The sequence below is a fragment of the Mizuhopecten yessoensis genome, unplaced genomic scaffold (genome assembly GCF_002113885.1).
Source record: "Mizuhopecten yessoensis strain PY_sf001 unplaced genomic scaffold, ASM211388v2 scaffold8213, whole genome shotgun sequence".
Lineage (NCBI taxonomy): Eukaryota > Metazoa > Mollusca > Bivalvia > Pectinida > Pectinidae > Mizuhopecten > Mizuhopecten yessoensis.
In genome coordinates this window covers 1,133,471-1,150,782 of record NW_018407435.1, presented here as the reverse complement: position 1 = coordinate 1,150,782, position 17,312 = coordinate 1,133,471, and the positions used below count along the sequence as shown (strand labels likewise).

The 17,312-nt window shown below is 36.5% G+C and overlaps 2 protein-coding genes across 5 annotated transcripts in view; one reads left to right on the top strand and one right to left on the bottom strand.

Annotated features, from left to right (window-relative positions):
* The window catches only part of LOC110455392 (catenin alpha-2-like), a 30,927-nt gene extending 18,738 nt beyond the window's left edge, over nt 1-12,189 (top strand). For 2 of the 4 annotated variants that reach the window (XM_021505504.1, XM_021505502.1), the window contains 7 exons: nt 785-1,007; nt 1,685-1,790; nt 2,764-2,775; nt 4,737-4,871; nt 6,020-6,112; nt 6,612-6,632; nt 7,050-12,189. In XM_021505504.1, the coding sequence (XP_021361179.1) occupies nt 785-1,007; nt 1,685-1,790; nt 2,764-2,775; nt 4,737-4,871; nt 6,020-6,112; nt 6,612-6,632; nt 7,050-7,220 (761 nt within the window). In that variant the 3' untranslated portion in view covers nt 7,221-12,189. The remainder of the gene's footprint in view (nt 1-784; nt 1,008-1,684; nt 1,791-2,763; nt 2,776-4,736; nt 4,872-6,019; nt 6,113-6,611; nt 6,633-7,049) is intronic. The other 2 variants (XM_021505505.1, XM_021505503.1) reach the window with 1 other exon arrangement.
* Nucleotides 12,190-13,466: 1,277 nt separating this feature from the next.
* LOC110455394 lies at nt 13,467-16,228 on the bottom strand. Its single transcript, XM_021505506.1, has one exon. The coding sequence runs from the start codon at nt 15,769-15,771 to the stop codon at nt 15,091-15,093; it is 681 nt and encodes a 226-aa protein (XP_021361181.1). The 5' UTR covers nt 15,772-16,228; the 3' UTR covers nt 13,467-15,090.
* Nucleotides 16,229-17,312: the final 1,084 nt, after the last annotated feature.

Sequence of the window (17,312 nt, the reverse complement as noted above, 5' to 3'; positions counted from 1 at the left end):
TGTGGTAATATATGTCTGTGGTAATATAGCTCAGTGGTATTGTATGTCTGTGGTAGTATAGCTCAGTGGTAATGTATGTTTGTGGTAGTATAGCTCAGTGGTAATGTATGTCTGTGGTAATATAGCTCAGTGGTATTGTATGTTTGTGGTAGTATATCTCTGGTAATGTATGTCTGTGATTATATAGCTCAGTGGTAATGTATGTCTGTGGTAATATGGCTCAGTGGTATTGTATGTTTTTGGTAATATTCCGTCTTTGCGTATTGCACAGTTATCTTCTCTTGGCAGCAGGTATTGATTGTTATGTCATTGGGTTGTGTGAGAAAATTGTGTTGTTTGCTCAAAAATTGATGACGTTACTGTCACAAACAAGTGACGTAACAATCAATACCTGCTCTCAAGAGAAGATAACTCTGCAATACGCAAAGACGGAATAGCTCTAGTAATGTATTTCTGTGGTAATATAGCTCAGTGGTATTGTATGTCTGTGGTAATATATAGCTGAGTAGTAATGTATGTCTGTGGTAATATAGCTCAGTGGTAATGTATGTCTGTGGTAATATAGCTCAGTGGTATTAAATGTTGTTATTTGGTATATAACTGTGGTATAATAGCTTTGTGTTACTGTACATTATACTGAGTTAATATTTTCACTAGTATTTTAATAGAGGAACAGAACACTTGTATTATATATATTAGAACGTGAAAGGTAAACACATTTGACCTTAAAGGTCCTGAATTGTCCTGACCTTTTTATTGATGGAAATGATGCTATGTGTTGTAGCGAGTTACAAGACGGAGCAGGATGAGCAGGACAGCGAAAGGTGGATGATGCGCCACCTTCCGGAGGATGCCAAGGAGAAAATCCAGCAACATGTTCAGGAGTTCCAGGTGGAGCGTCGCAAGCTGGACTACGAGGTCGCTAAGTGGGACGACAGTGGCAATGACATCATCGTCATGGCTAAGGAGATGTGTATGATTATGATGGAGATGACAGACTTCACTAGGTATGTGGAGAGATGTCCCATGAGATAGGTGTGGCAGAGTTGCTGTATAGTTAGGGCACCGCAAGTTAACCCGATGATCACTCTAGATCTCCTGTACAAGAGAGTCCTTCAAAAGTCTGTCCCACCCCAGGTCTGTAAGAAAGTGTTCTACAAAAGTCTATCCCACCCCAGGCCTGTAAGAAAGTGTTCTACAAAAGTCTGTCCCATCCCAGGCCTGTAAGAAAGTATTCTACAAAAGTCTGTCCCACCCCAGGCCTGTAAGAAAGTGTTCTACAAAAGTCTGTCCCATCCCAGGCCTGTAAGAAAGTATTCTACAAGAGTCTGTCCCACCCCAGGCCTGTAAGAAAGTGTTCTACAAATTTCTGTTCTATCCCAGACCCAGACTCTCCTTACTAAATTCTCAGTTCACACAAAGGTTCAGGTGACATGCTTGTCTTATGATCCCATTATGCGTCGCCTATCATGCGTTCGTTGTCGTGCATGAACATTTACATTTCTAGCTCATCTGACCCGAAAAAGTTTCTATGTAGGACTTCTTTATATATCTGGTACAATCTTGATTCCGCTGTTCTTTTCCGACAAACACTGGTTTCAATCTTTTGACTACACGTACCTCTTGATTTGAATGAGAAGACCATGACTACGTCTGAAGTTTTGTTTTGGGTAATGTTTTACAGGGGTCGAGGACCACTGAAGAGCACCATGCATGTCATCAATGCTGCCAAGAAAATCTCCGAAGCTGGAACAGGTCTGGACAAACTGGCTCGGTCCATTGCTGATCAGGTACAGACTTGTTATAACCAGGATATATACAACACCTTCATGTAGAGGGACTTCATCTTAGTAATTTCATCCTAACTTATCATCACATTTTTCTTTTATAAGTGTCTCAATGAAGCAAATATACATAAACAGAAAACCATCCTGAAATGTAAGTCAGTATTTATTGATTTTTCCGGTCAGAAATGTCGCTCTTTACTGTTATTTGACAGACGGTGACCTCTAAAAACACTTGTGACCTGCAGTGTACTGGTACTTGCCACTTGAGTGCATGCGTATATGTATACAGTAAACTTTGAATGTAAATATAAGACCTACGGACATTCTGTTGAACACTGTAACGTATCATTCACGGTAGCCATCTTCTGTGTTCAGACAGGAAGTGATGCATAGAAACATGTGCACATCGCGTTAACAACACATGATGAGTGTAATGTGAAATTACGAGAATCTCCCAGTCGAGAGGCTAGCAATAAGAAAACAAATCATGAAGACTTTTGAGAATTTACGTTTTACAACTACTGTATTTACAAGGCATAAGGATTGAGTTATTTTTGTTTATGAATAAAATGAATTAATCATATTTTCATCAAAACAGAAGGCCATTGGTGCTACTAGCATTTCATGGCACAAAGAACACGGGTTGGATAAGCACACACAGTGTCTTACTGGTAATATTTCTAACCGTTGCAGCCCTAGTCACAATGATGAACGGTGAAGTCACTTGTTACTGTTCACTCACCAACAGGAAATGTCCCGTTAAGTGAGAGATCACTGGACTAGTGATTACCTTTGTCTTTGGTTTGACTCCCTGGTTGACTCCTGTTTGACTCCAAGGTTGACTCCCTAGTTGATTCCCTGAAACATGCATCTTGGTTACATTAATGTAAACGTTGAGTTGCAGTGTGTATATATGAAATTGTTACCTACAAGCCGACTCTTTAATGCTAACAATGTCTCCTGATCTGAGTTTTAGCTGTATGCTGGTGTAAGTATTTGTGGTTGTATCACAGGGTATATACCAAACACACGCCTAAAAGCTGTTATAATGGGCTACATACCTTCTTATAACATGAGGGAATTGTTTTAGAATTGGAGAACGAATCATAAGAATTAATGTAAACTGAAAATGTCCTAAATTGTAATAGGCCTGTCAACATGACTAGTTAAACTTTTCACTCGGTCAGCTTTGTACAATCCACACTATCTTCAGATTTTGTATACTAACACTATGATTGTCCGTTAAAACATTTGCAGCAATTGCCAAAAAGCAACTGTGTAATTCTGCCTTTGGCTCAATGCTTTCTACTTGTCACTTTGATGCTTGACATCCTCCATCTGATAAAGCAGAAAATGGCTTTGATTCAATCATTAAAGGGAATCAGATTTCAAGAGTAGTTTTGTGGTTTTCTATGAGGAGATCTTCCTTAAAAAGAAAGATAATTGGAAGTTGATTAACCCTTTCACCACTGTAGACCATAATGGTCTCATCCAGATCAATGCATGGTAGAGTCTACTAAAGTTACATAGGGGTGAAAGGGTTAAGTTATTTTGTCATTAGAGTGGTGATGTAACGTCTTGAACAATCGGTGACAATGTAGTTGTGGCTAAATGTCTGATGAAATTTCACAGTCAGGACACACAATAACAGCACTATCAATTGATCGATTGGCTCCAAAACTATTATGTATTTCATTATTATATGTATAACCGGAAAAAACGAATTAAGTGTTTTTATTTACAGCTTCAATAACATTTGATACTGTATTTGTTTTCCTGTTAAAATATGTATTATACGGAAAAGGAACATTTATTGTCATGAAGATAAATTATATATTGGATAATAAATGCTTTGCTTTAATTTCAACAAATTTTATTTCAGCAGGTCTAACAAATTAGACTGTCTTCTCATTGCTTTGCCTTCACCATATAGATACAGTGATATATTTGATCAAATATCTGTTTTACAGTGAACATATAAGTGGATATATTCTTCAAACTAAAAGACTAGGAAAAGACTTAGCGATACTTCATACTCACAATATAGTATCTTATGTTAAGAAATTCAAAAAACAAAATCTTTGAGTTAAATAACGCTTATTATACGTTTTTCGTTACTTTTATTTTTATTTTTTGATGATTTAAGTGTTTTCAAGCTTGAAATTGTTTTTTTTTCATCCAATCAAAGATTGTTTTACATTTTGGCTTGTAACTTTCCCACAGGATTATATTTTTCACCAAACTTGTTATGGAATACATGCTGATTGATTTAAACAAACCCCTGTCGTATCCAGATCTCTTCCTATACTGATTTTGATTTTTGTTTTCATTATATATATATATCCTCTATTAAATTATTGTCATTTATATTTAATCGGGACCCTGTATACTTTGGAAACCAGCATTGTTGTACTGATCACACTAGTAAATATTTGTTAATTCTTGCGATCTGTTGACTATCATTGTAAATAAGTGTAAATAAGGTAGCATACAACTTACATAATTTCCTTTTGTTTCTTGCGCTCACCGGGAAGAGTATATTTATTCATATACCAAAATATCTAAAAAATTATACGGCGATATTAAAATAAATTGATATCGAACATCACTGGCCAGATATTTTGGCACCAGTCTTGAAATATAGTTTTCAAAGGTTTTCAAGACTGTACTAAGAGCATGAAGTTGAAAAAGATATATTTGTTTCCTGAGGAGAAATAGTAATCTCACAGACTTCAACCTCTAGATCTAAAACAAGTTATGTCTCACAGGAATATGTCTTATCTTGAACTCCTTGGTTTGATTTGGCTAATTCACCCCTGACATTTCATAATGAACTATTCCAATCTTTGAATTGGAAGAGTTCAAATGTCTCTTCAGGGTTGGTTGAGTTAAACATGCTTTGCCGTCCTCAACTTTCTGTGTAATAATTCTGTCCCTGTGTGTACTCAGTGTCCAGACTCAGCCTCCAAGAAGGACTTATTGGCCTACCTCCAGAGGATCGCCCTGTACTGCCACCAGCTCAACATCACCAGCAAGGTCAAGGCCGATGTCCAGAGTGTCAGTGGGGAGCTCATTGTGTCCGGGGTAAGTCAGGGTCATTGTGTCCAGGGTAAGTCAGGGTCATTGTGTCCGGAGTAAGTCAGGGTCATTGTGTCCGGAGTAAGTCAGGGTAATTGTGTCCTAAGTAAGTCAGGGTCATTGTGTCCGGGTAAGTCAGGGTGATTGTGTCCGGGTAAGGTCGTTTTGTCCATGGTAAATCAGGGTCATTGTGTCCGGGGTAAGTCAGAAGAGGAAAGAAGTAATTCTGGTTCTTCTTTAAACCATTTATTTGGGAATTTGGAAAGAAATATTTCATTGACATTTATTGTAAATTTTCTGATTTGAATGCTGAGAAGGTTATGTGTTAGGCCCAAAAAAATAAATATGTGTGTTTCAGGTATCCCGACCTACCCTAGATTTTACTGTCGACCCTAGATATTTTATCACACACTTGTACATGTATCTGGGATTAAGTTATTGACCAAGCAAAGCTCGCAGCTACTCATTAAAATATAATTGCTTCTTGTCCCGGGAGACTGACCCTGTTCTTGACAAACTAATAGCCATTGTAAAGTGTTGAAATGCATTGTAAAATTTGATATAAAGCATAACATTTATCAATGAAAATAAAATTAGTTGCCTTCTGGCCTACCCTATTTTTTTTTTTTAAGGCATGTCACCTGAAACATATATATATTATTTTTCTAGCCTTAGGTGGTGTAAGAAGTTTTAATTACATTTTATTCCCTATACTATCTCGAGGTTAGAGTCACTTTATCCGTATCCTGTATCGTAGCATAAACTTGATGTCAAAACTGTATTTAGTTCAGGTTATCTTTTATGTTGAATGGTAAAAGCACTCAAAATGAGCTGAAAGTCGTTGTTCATTTACCGTGTATTTACAAATACATATTGCACGTATCTATCATGCTAATACAATCCAATAGTGAATTTGATGTTTTTGTGGCTGGTTGATTTATACAGCTTACACTGGTCTGAAATGAAGTTTGACAGTTTGTGTTTTGTCTTTAAATGAAACTTAATTGTTTATGTTTTATCTTTCAATGAAACTTTGTGTTTTATCTTTATATGAAGTATAACAGTTATATTCTGTTCGTTTTTAAATTGAAATTTGACATCTGATGTGTTTAAATCTTTAAACTGAAATTTGACGGTTTGTGTTTTTGTGACAGTTGGACAGCGCTACGTCCCTGATCCAGGCGGCTAAGAACCTGATGAACGCCGTAGTACTCACAGTAAAGGCCTGCTATGTGGCCTCCACCAAGGTAAGACTTCTCTACCCCGTGGGTTAACTCAGAGTGATTCAAACATAGTCCTGGTGATAAAAGGAATTGATAAAAGAAAAAATGTGATGTATGAAACTTTAGAAGGGACAAATTAAGAGGAAACCTGTCAAAATTGAACAGTTCCGACAAACACAAAGACCAACCTAGTTTGAAATGAACAGGTTTTAGATTATGCAGTAAAATTTTCACAAATACGTGTGAAAGATGCAGAAATTTGTGAACACAGCTTTAGAGAATCAAAGAGAAGTAACTCTGTGTGATAAGGATAATTTTGACTTACATGAAATTTTTTCAACATTCCTTTAATATTAATTACTTGCTCAGGTTCAGATTTGATATAAGTCTGAAAATCAACATGGTTGCCTGTGGGGTAGAAAGCAGGGGAGGCAACATGTTCACTTCTGTGGTGCTCTTGTTATCTGTTATAAAAATGTCTTTTACTAACTGGATTCTGACCATGGTTCTACTCTACTTTCAGTACAAGGTGGCTGGGACAAAGGTGAGTAGTTCTAACAGTACTTAATGTAACAGTGTTATAATACCAAAGGGCTAAGAGATCAAATGTGTGCGACAAATGTCTGTCATGGAATTGGAAAAGTTTGACAAAATTAATCTCTCTTGATAAAATGATGCTTTGGAGAAAAATCTTCTTTCAGATTTTTACAGTAGCTCCAACTGAAGTTTCGTTGCAAATAAAAACTTTGTTGTTCATATTACCAGCTTCGTCACCTGGTCAGGTGATTTTATTTTTACAAGTGAAGATCTGTACCATTTAAAATAAAAATCTTCGTAAATATTTTATGTTCTGATTTAACATCAAACAGTCCAGTTTTGGTTCAAAACGTATTTGTATTCATTATATGAATCTACAGATTACATCTTGTCCTTCTACAAATCAATTGTATATTTTCCTCAGAGTTCCGTGGTCATGTGGAAGATGAAAGCCCCAGAGAAAAAGCCGTTGGTGATGAAGGAGAACCCGCTCGACATACGCGGAAAGATACGTAAGAGCGCACCAAAGAAAAGGATTGAACCGGTCAAGGAACTTAGTGAATTCTCAGAACTTAATATTGACAGCATGTGCTGATAGTTTGACCAAAACTTGGACTAGAGACACAAAATTCTACTACCCATCTCGCTAGACTCTCAGATCCTCTGGTGAATAAGGAACTTTTAGCTTTGAGCTTGTAAGCAGACACAACTCCACTGAAGCTATAGTAATAGTTATTCAGTGTCTCAAAGAGGCCACGTTGTTAGTCCTGGGTTGTCAGGAGTTTCTGATATCCCTGCTTGTTAAGGTCCAGGGCTTTGTCTTGTAGCAGAAACCACTGTCAGAATAATGATCCTAATGGGACATTGAAATAAAAGGTTGTGGAATGTATCTGCCATATTTACAGGTGACGTTCACGCCAAGAATCGTATGTGAAGGTGCGTTACCAGTAATTGAGAATATATATACAATATGCATGGAAAGTATTAACGATTAATTAATATACATTATATTACTGTCTGTAAATTAAGATATTTTTTTTATGATGTTATCATATCACCCGCCGTCTCCATGTAACGTCTACATTTCATTAGTGGTGTTTTATTGTCGTGTTAAGATGTGTTGTTACGTCATTTTTGTCTCTCTAAGTACGTCACAAGAGACCAATACTGCGCAACGGAAGTTTTACGCCTCTCTGAATACTGCATAGTGCTTTAATACTTCAGGGGTCCAATATTGGTAAGATTTAGTTTGTGATTTTGATTCCACTAAAATGGTCTCAAAGAAATTTATTACACAGGGGTGAATTGTAATGACAACAAAATTTCAAGTTGTTTACCAGCATAACACTTAAATGTATTTTTTTTATCCTCTAGGAATGATTTTATTTTTGCTATGGGCATAAAAATATACAAGATTATTTAGTTCAAGTTCCGATTTAAAACTGTACTTAAATAGCTATTTATAGACATTCTGTTTTATACATAAAATGAATTTATCAGTTCACAGCAGTAACTATTCTTCGAATTTGATTATAAAATGAGACATGGATTGATTTAAACAGAAAATCCAATGACTGAAATGTGACATCGGCTTTCAGTAGATCCTTACAACACGCTTTTGACTCCCCAAAATGAACTTTGACTCTTGGTACATTTTGGCTCTCCAAAAAAACAGGGAACATTTTCTTTAACTTCTGAAATTGCTAAATGTCAAGAGACAACAACTGAATGCCCTGCTGCTGCAGAACTCAAAGTCATGGAAACGTTTTTCTTGGCTTTGAATTGATATAGATTAAGATTTGAATGGATTTTGATAGTGTACCTTGTTATGCCCGGTATATGGATCTGATCACATATCACATAGAAACCATATCACAAGGGATCATTGTTATTTGGGGCGCATTTACTACGAGCAGCCGCGGCTCACTCATCGTTAACACATGTAGAGGGTTGATAGTGTTGGTTGCTCATTTCAACATAAAAACTCATTGTTTCGAGAGACTTCAAGCTTTAGCATGACGTCATATTCAATGTTGCAATTTTTTACTATAAATTTAATTTTGTTTTCATTCATCAGTAATGGTTGTGCATACAGACAACTGTTGAAAAGTTCACGTAATTACTTAATTTTTCAATCAGTCCATAACCTGGAGTTTTTAAAGGAATTTTACACTCTATATTAAACAGTTTTTTTGCTGTACCATATTTATATTCAAATAAATATATATTTATTGAATGATTGATGAATAAGAAGTGCTAATATAATACAATCTACACAATAAGGTATAACCAGAAATCCTAAATCACCTATGACAGTGAAACCTGTCTTATCTGGCCCCTGAATATTCTGTCATCTTGTCTAATCTGACACCTGCATTTTCAAACAACCTGTGCAATATGAACCCTGATCATTTCGACTCCCTGTAATGCTGTAGCACCATTTCTTCTGAAAACTACCAAAGAAGACCTGTGTTCACCAACATCCTGTTTAATCTGACAAAGTTGTTGTGTTCCACAGGGTGTCAGATTAGACAGACTTCACTGTGGATATTTGGAAGATATTTATTTGTATATTTACTCATGAAATCAGTTGTGGTTGTGTATCAGGGCCCACTTGTATAAAACATCTCAAAGTTAAGGAAAATCTCGAGCAATGTATTGTCTATGGGAAATCTTATTCTGGAGGAAATCTCAAGAGTTGAGATGTTTTATACAGGTGGGCCCAGGCTTGTATGTGGCTGTTGTTGATGTCTGTGATGTAATGATTTAATGTTGACCATTGTTACTCTGGTTGGATCATTGTCCATTCATTACAGTATCAAAGAGAGTCTCCCTCCCTGAGAGGACACACTGTACTGCAGTATATCTAAAACATTGTAAAACTGTCGCGACGAAGCCTCAAGTTTGGAGGCAAATCTAGCGAGGCGGCCAAATAAACTTAAAAGAACACACCTAACTGGTGACACTACTAGAGTAGGTTGTGACTATAGCCACTTTCTCTATATAGTCCTAATTACTAGTTACATCGGGCTTCATTCAGAAAATGGCTTGTTAGTAAAAAAAAGACCATGCTAGTGTTTTATTAAGATAAACAATTTCGATAGTTGTGAAATAAAATAAAATCTTGTGATGATGAATTTGCTGAGATCATGGGAAAATATTGTTGTTGAATATTTTTCAAATTTAATTTCTCACTTGCGCTATGCATTATTAGAATTCACTCCACTTGCGAAATATATAACTTGTTGATCAGGAAACCAATCCTCTTATATACTGTGTACAGATTTGATTTCATACCCTGTAATTTTAACCTTTGTGGAAAAATACTAACTTTTGTGGTGTTAAGAATTCACGATTTAGAATTATGAGGTAAAATGTATGTAAATTGTAATTAACTCTTTCACCCCTAAAGAGACATTTGAACTCTTCCAATTCAATGGTTGGAATAGAACACTATGGAATTTCAGGGGTGAATGAGTTCAATGACGACATGCAAGGTATTACCAGAAAAAAATCGCTGTACTTTGAAAATTAATTGCTGTGACAATAAATATGTATATACAGAAATTAACTTTATCGGCATTATAGGTTATAAATTAGACCTAAATGTGTTATTGAAAAGCAAATGAATTTGTTGCACCTAGTTCCAGTTCGTTAGTTTGTACATATGAAATCTTGAAGGCATCTTCAGGTATGCTTGCCAGTCAAACATATTATGTAGGTTTTTTAAGGAAATGGGAATATTATATAGTGACTGTTTATTTGTCCAGTAGAATCTCTATAGTAAAGATTGTTTGTGTTTTACATCCTATGAAGAGCTATATAAGGGCGTGTCAGGTTTTGGTGGTGCAGGAAAGCCGGAGTACCCGGAGAAAAAACACCGACCTGCCGCCAGTATGTGGTGACTGCCTCACGTAGGTCTCTAACCCGCGACCATGTGGTGGAGGGCTAGTGGTAGCAGAATGTCAGACGCCTTCACCACTCAGCCACCACGCCCCCTCTCTATAGTAACCCAGAACCTAGTCATGTTATCCTGAACATATTATATATGAATTACATAAACAGGACAGCTTGTTCAACAAACCGATCCCCTACACAGCACCCACTTAAATTAATGTTTGTATCATTTAACTTGGCATCACTCGGCGTAAGTGATGGAGAAACAATCAGACCTGCTGAATTTTCAGGGCTGTAGGGAAGTGTATAATCATAAGTGTATACAAATTTAGGAGTAAATAAAAGTTTTTCAACTTTTTAATTATGGTAGGTGGGATTTTCTACTTAAGTTGGAAGTAAACCAAATTCTAAGCTTATTGCAAAACCGTTTGAGAAATCTTGCTTTTGAAACTTTACTTTTGATTGAAAAGAAATTAAGATTAATTTAATTAGATTTTGACCTTAAACATTAATAAAGGTAAGTTTTTGTAGTCTAACCCCACCCCCCACCCCCAGGATCAGATATATCAAAACTTGCATGTTATAATTGTATGTTATGTGAATGCATGTTACTTTTGTATTTGACATGAATGTCCAGTTTATCAAACCAAAACAGAACAAATACTATATTGACTATATTAAGTGTACTTAAAAACAAATGAAGATACATACAGCTGAGATAGATTTTCATATATAATAAGTTTTTATTTATGTAAATGTTTTATGCATGCTATCGTACACGGATCCTCAGAATGACTTCCTTTATATCTTTTTGATCTCGTGTAGAAGATAATAATTGTTGACACCTTAGATATGTGAAATGAACAGGACAGGATCTTATATCCTGAGCTTTGACTTTATTTTAGTATTGAATGATGGAGAATACGAAAATTATGATTTTATTGAGAATGGATGTGAGTTTAACATTTTATTTGTTAGATTGTTAGACATTTTACACTCGGTTGTGACAGAATGACTTGTTTTGATTCATTGTTGTTTTAATTAATATTCTGACATAGTTTTTTTCATGAAATTTGTTTATTGTAATATGTCCTTTCAATCAAAAAAAGTTTTGATTAGGATTTATTTACAAAATGGTTCCTCCCATTGAAAGGTCACATATTTGTGCTTACTGACTTCCCAAAAGAGTTCTGCACTATCTTTCAAGAACAGTACAGTAAAACCTTGTTATACTGCCACCAATTGTCCAGAGAAATTTTGGCATTATAAAGGGATTTGACAATAAATGAAGGGAAAAGTTTAATGGAATTCATAAGAAATCAAGAAAAATGGCCCTTGAAATATGCTGGTTGTGTAAGAGGTGACAAAAGTTGAACTTTTGAATTATTAAGTGAAATTCAAAAGTATATTGTGCACCATAACTTAGATAAAAATCATGATTTTGTATTAAAGAAACACACTTAATGCATTTGTTAGGAGTTAAGTTGACCATGCATGAAACAAATTGACCTTCGTTACACTGCTTTCCTATTTGTGTGTAAGCATTGTCAGCTTTGACATGAGGACCAGCCTACAGCCATCCATGGTAGATTATGATATATATGTCTTTAATTTCTTGTTTTGTCACGGTTATTTTTAACAATAACGTTTTACTTAGACAGATACATAATGACAATTTTTAATAAAACATTGTAAACCATTTAATGTTATATTATTTTTGTTTCATATTTCGGATTGTGTTTCTCAAGGGTTTTGATCTTCAGGTCACAGGGGCGCGAGAATCAATTACAATGTGTATGTTAAGACCTATCCTGATGTGTAGGATATTATTAGTCGGTTTCAGCGGATGATATAATGCAACATGATCTAATACCTTTGTAATACACCTACACCTACACATCAGATAAGTAAAAACACACCCTGATTCCCAGGTCCCTGTGCATCAGAAGGGAAGTCATCCTTACATTATTTGTAACTTCTACAGCAAATTGTTGTGGAAAAATAAACGAAACGACAATTCAGTTCAAACTTCGATTTTATTCAAATTTCAATGCATAGTCTTATCCATACCGCAAACATATACCAGATAAAAAATATATATACAGGCATATATCAAAGCAAGAGATCTATAACCTCTATATAAATATATACATGTAGGTATATTATAACAGCAGGAAATTGTTTTTTACGGACAAAGAAATAATATAAAAAGAAAAAAATCTCAACAACACGTCTTCAGCGCTTTTATTTCATCAGCTAAGGAGTCGGAAGAATCTCCTTGATGAGATGAAAGCGCTAATGACGTGTTGTTAAGAATTTTTCTTTTTATGTTATATACTGGTATATATATTAAAGCAGAGATCTAAATTCTCTGATGGCAAGCATGAGTAGAGATACGTTCTGTTAACCCAGTTCTGTTTGATAGATAGGGACACCTTGCTTGGACGGACTGTTAATATCTATATCATAGATTGACACGACATCTGATACTAGTTGCCCTGTCAACCGTGAACATTAATCTCCCAAAACCTCATCGAAATCCCCAAGCATGTGTTTAACCTCGTTTTCATTGATTTGACGCATGCATAATTTCAAAAAATTACTTGAGTTGATTCTGATCCAGGCAAATTGAGGAGACTTATACAGAAAGGGATTCACAGAATTGGGTAGTGGAAGGTCTTTGTACGTAGATAAAAATATTATCGGCTCAAAGTTTCCATCAAGCATTAAAATCGCGGTTCATGTGTATATATTTACACATGTATATAGTCATCCCTGTGAAAATAAGCACCGCGAGGTACAACAGTCTATACAGACGTTTGTGATTCCACAGGGACTTAAGAATTTGTTACAGCAGTTATGGTGGAGACCTACACTGATAAGTTCAGAGTAAGTAAATATTTCAGAGGTTTAGATAAATTCCCCGTAACCCCCCCCNTGGATGGGGGGTATCCAGGGTGCTGATCCGATATGTCCAAACATACGAACTGTAACCAATTCTCGGGTCCCTGTGATGTATTCGTCATTCCACAGAAACACGACAAGGCAATGACAAGCATCGTTCTAACTTGCCCCATTAACGACAGGAAACATTTCCATTTTACATAATCGTCATTGTAGCAAGTCCTTCAATAATAACGAGATTTCGTACAGATATGCCATTGTGTGTGCTATAAAAATGCATTGTTCCGGTAAAACAGAGGAGCATGTAAGGTATCGTGTATCAAATACACACACGTACAGATCAAGTCTGTATGGATAACAATGATATACTAAGGATAAAAGGTAGTGATCAGTTTTCAATTCAGAATATTTTGTTTTATAGACAAAAGGAATCGAACAACACTTAAAGCTTATACAAGCTCACTCCTTAAATTCTTAACTTCGATAAAACATAATTATACATTATGTACGTGTATATTATATACTAGCGGCGGAAACCGTAGCTCTACGTCCAATCAGTTTTATTTTATTTTGAAATTTTACATCACCGGATCATCTGTGGTCTGATACTGAATAGAAAAAAAAAAAAAAAGAAAAAAAAAATTCGGACGTAGATCTATATAAGTCTGAAGAATCTCCTTGATGAGATGCGCTCAAGACGTATTGTTAAGATTTTTTCTTTTTATACATGATACAATTCGAGATGGTATAACATGATTTACAATGAAATAAATTAAACTCATTATACACTAAAACAAATAGTACAACACTTTCGCCATGCAGTGTATATATTTTGTAAAATGAAGAGTTTAACAATTTTAAGATGTATACGTATATACATTTATGGAACTGATTTGGACTCCACCCTCGGTCTACATGTGATATGCAGTGTCCATAATTTACACGCAAAAAGACTATACTAGACTGCCGTTTCTCTACAACCAACCAGGAATTTTGGACATCGGTCGGCTCAAAATGTATTTAGTTTGCTGCGCTAGTGCCTGCTACAGTAGTAATTACTGAACAAATTCATGGAGAAGCACATTTTCTGATCATAAGGATTTTAGCATACGGAAACACTCCACACATAAGTTACATAATATATGGTAAAGGCTAAATGACCACGAACTATCATCAGTTCGTGAAATGTTGGATCCGACGACTAGCTCACATCCTTACTGGTGTCTTTGAAACCTGATGATTATTGTAAGAGTTGAGCGATATCCAAAACCGGCGTATCTATCACCCAGGCTCCCGAGAAGTATATGTAATAGACAGATGTAAATAATAAAGATTCATGATAAAGCGATATAACAGATAGAATGGTTTGGATACGTATATTTATCTACCTGTTGTATCTTTCATGGTGTCAGAATCCTTGGTGATAGATAAGACGTTCTGAGAAAACGCGTACAACAGAGCCAGCATATCACTCCTAGCTAACTCATATACCGCCCAGACGTCGAGCATTCACGTGCACTTCAGCATTTATTGGCACGGTTGGTCGTTCAACATGGGTCGGATGTGCAAAAGATTACGTAGACAACGCAGTTGTTTCATAACATCAGCACAAAATTTCTGGCCAAACAAATGTTGTACAAGTTCCAAAAAAACATGGCAATTCTTCAAATGGTGTATTCCAGAAGAATGTCATATTTGTGGGTCCGACCCGACTTCACGTTCAGCCTGACCTTTGTACCCGCGGGGTAACCTTGACTAAAGTCTACCAAACCTTCGTAAATACCGGTACCGGCTTCCACCTCCTCCAACTGGTTCCAATCCTCCCCGACCTTGATCTGCACGTTAACAGCGACCGGTATGTAGTACTTGAACTTTACCGGGTCCCGCTGGCCCTTCATGATCATAACGGGTTCGAACACATAACAGCCCTGTTGTTTCCAGAGCGGGTACTGTTTAGGGAAAGCCTCCACGTAAGTGTCCGTCTGTTGAACATTCAGTAAGTAGTTATACACGTTAATCATGTTCGGTCCGGCTTCATTGTTCGGTAGCGCGTATATTTGGAATTTGAAGAATCCCAATCTTGGAACAGCGATTGTGAAATGAAACTCGTCGCCTTGTTTTTGCGTAAACACGAATTGATTGCATTCCCCCTTTGGGTTAACTCCAAGTAATTTTGTCATGAAGCGCATCGGTTGAGAGGTACCGATTACAATTTCGACCCGATTGGAATCAGAATGGATGACCGGTTCTGAGTGAGACAATGTCGTCAGTCCATAGGGAAAGAATTTAGCCTGAGGTCCGAGATAGCCCTCGGTCAGTCTGGGAAGTTCGACAGCTCCTGCCATTTTCGTTTTCTAGACGATGGTGATATACAGACACAAATTTATGTACACTAGTTCTCCCGACGAATGCCTCTAGTATGTTCCTGAAAGTTAATTATAACTTCACGTATCAAGACACGTTTTACACGTGCATTTGTCCGCTGGATGATATTTAGATAGATTTGACACGTGCTAGTATCTTCACTGTATCATACCAGCGATATGCTCCGCTATCGCAACGTCTATACAAAATGGATCATAACACAACTATATAATCCCCGCGTGATGCGTATATACAACGATTCACTTTCAAGTTCTTTGAATATTTTCCACATATAATCACTATGCTTCTTTCTTGTATACGCTTTGTAATGGCGATGATATGCAGAAGAAAAAAAGACGAGTGTTTTGACAGAATGCCAGGATAACACTGGTGCACAACCTCGCTCCGTACACGATGAAAGCACACAAGGCTACTGTTTCTCAATAGTTTCCGCACTACTGCACCGTTTATGGAGGAAAGAGGGGCGTTTACTTACAACGTATCCGGTTCAGCCTGCATACATGCCGGACTACTACTATAAAGACCACTCGCAGCGGACAAGCAGCGGTCACTGATGGGGGTAGTCGGACATCTGCACCAGGCTAAGAAATGCCAGACTTATCAGATGATCGAGATACAACAAGTGATTTAGATTAGAGCGCATCAAGGTTTGCTTGGAGCATATGGAAAACGATTACAAACAGAGAATGTTTTCAGACTGAAAGAAATGATGGCTTCCTGTGTTATTTTGTTCAAAAGCCTTATTTTTGCAGACAATATGTATTTAAGTGCTTGCATAGTTAGATGTAGATTGTTGGTGTATTGCTGAAAGAACGTTTGAATTCTTTGTACTAGACTGGCTACTAGCCCTTTTAAGCTTTTATGAAGAATTTACCGGCTGCATTTTACTACTAGTTTATCTCACTCTAGTTTGAGAACTAAGAATCAGACATCAAAGTGATCAAAAATTATAAATTTATTTTCTTCTTCTGAATAAGTTAATATTCTAGAGCCAATGGGCCAGCCTAGCTTTGTACAACTAGTTCACAACGTGAAGAAGTTCTATCCCTTTACTTCGGAAACACAAGTGCGTTGTGGTATAGTAACTATCAAGTCTCTCTGTATCTCGATATATATGTAAGGAACATTGTCATATATTTAGTGGTAGGTCAAGCATTCCACACAGAAATATACATATGGACAGGAAATGCAAACAATATCCAATACGAGAAAAGTTTGTAAAATCGAAACTTTCATGAATTCATTTGTAATGATGCAAATGGCATAATCCCCTCCCCCCNCCGATCCCCCCATACAAACACATAAGCGTCCCCCCACACTGTGTAAACAATATCCACAGGATATTTAGAACCAAAAAACCCTGTTGTCTTCAGTTATCGATGGGACAATTTTCGCTCGGTTTCGGACAGCGGGATCTTTCATCGATGTTCGGTTAGCGAGTGGGTATCTTTTGGAGGTGTAGATAATTGCCAATCATACAGTTATATGGCCATCCACTATA

Bases quoted from the DNA above. Each gene is read 5' to 3' on its own strand.
- LOC110455394 (XM_021505506.1), bottom strand. From the start codon at position 15,771: ATGGCAGGAGCTGTCGAACTTCCCAGACTGACCGAGGGCTATCTCGGA.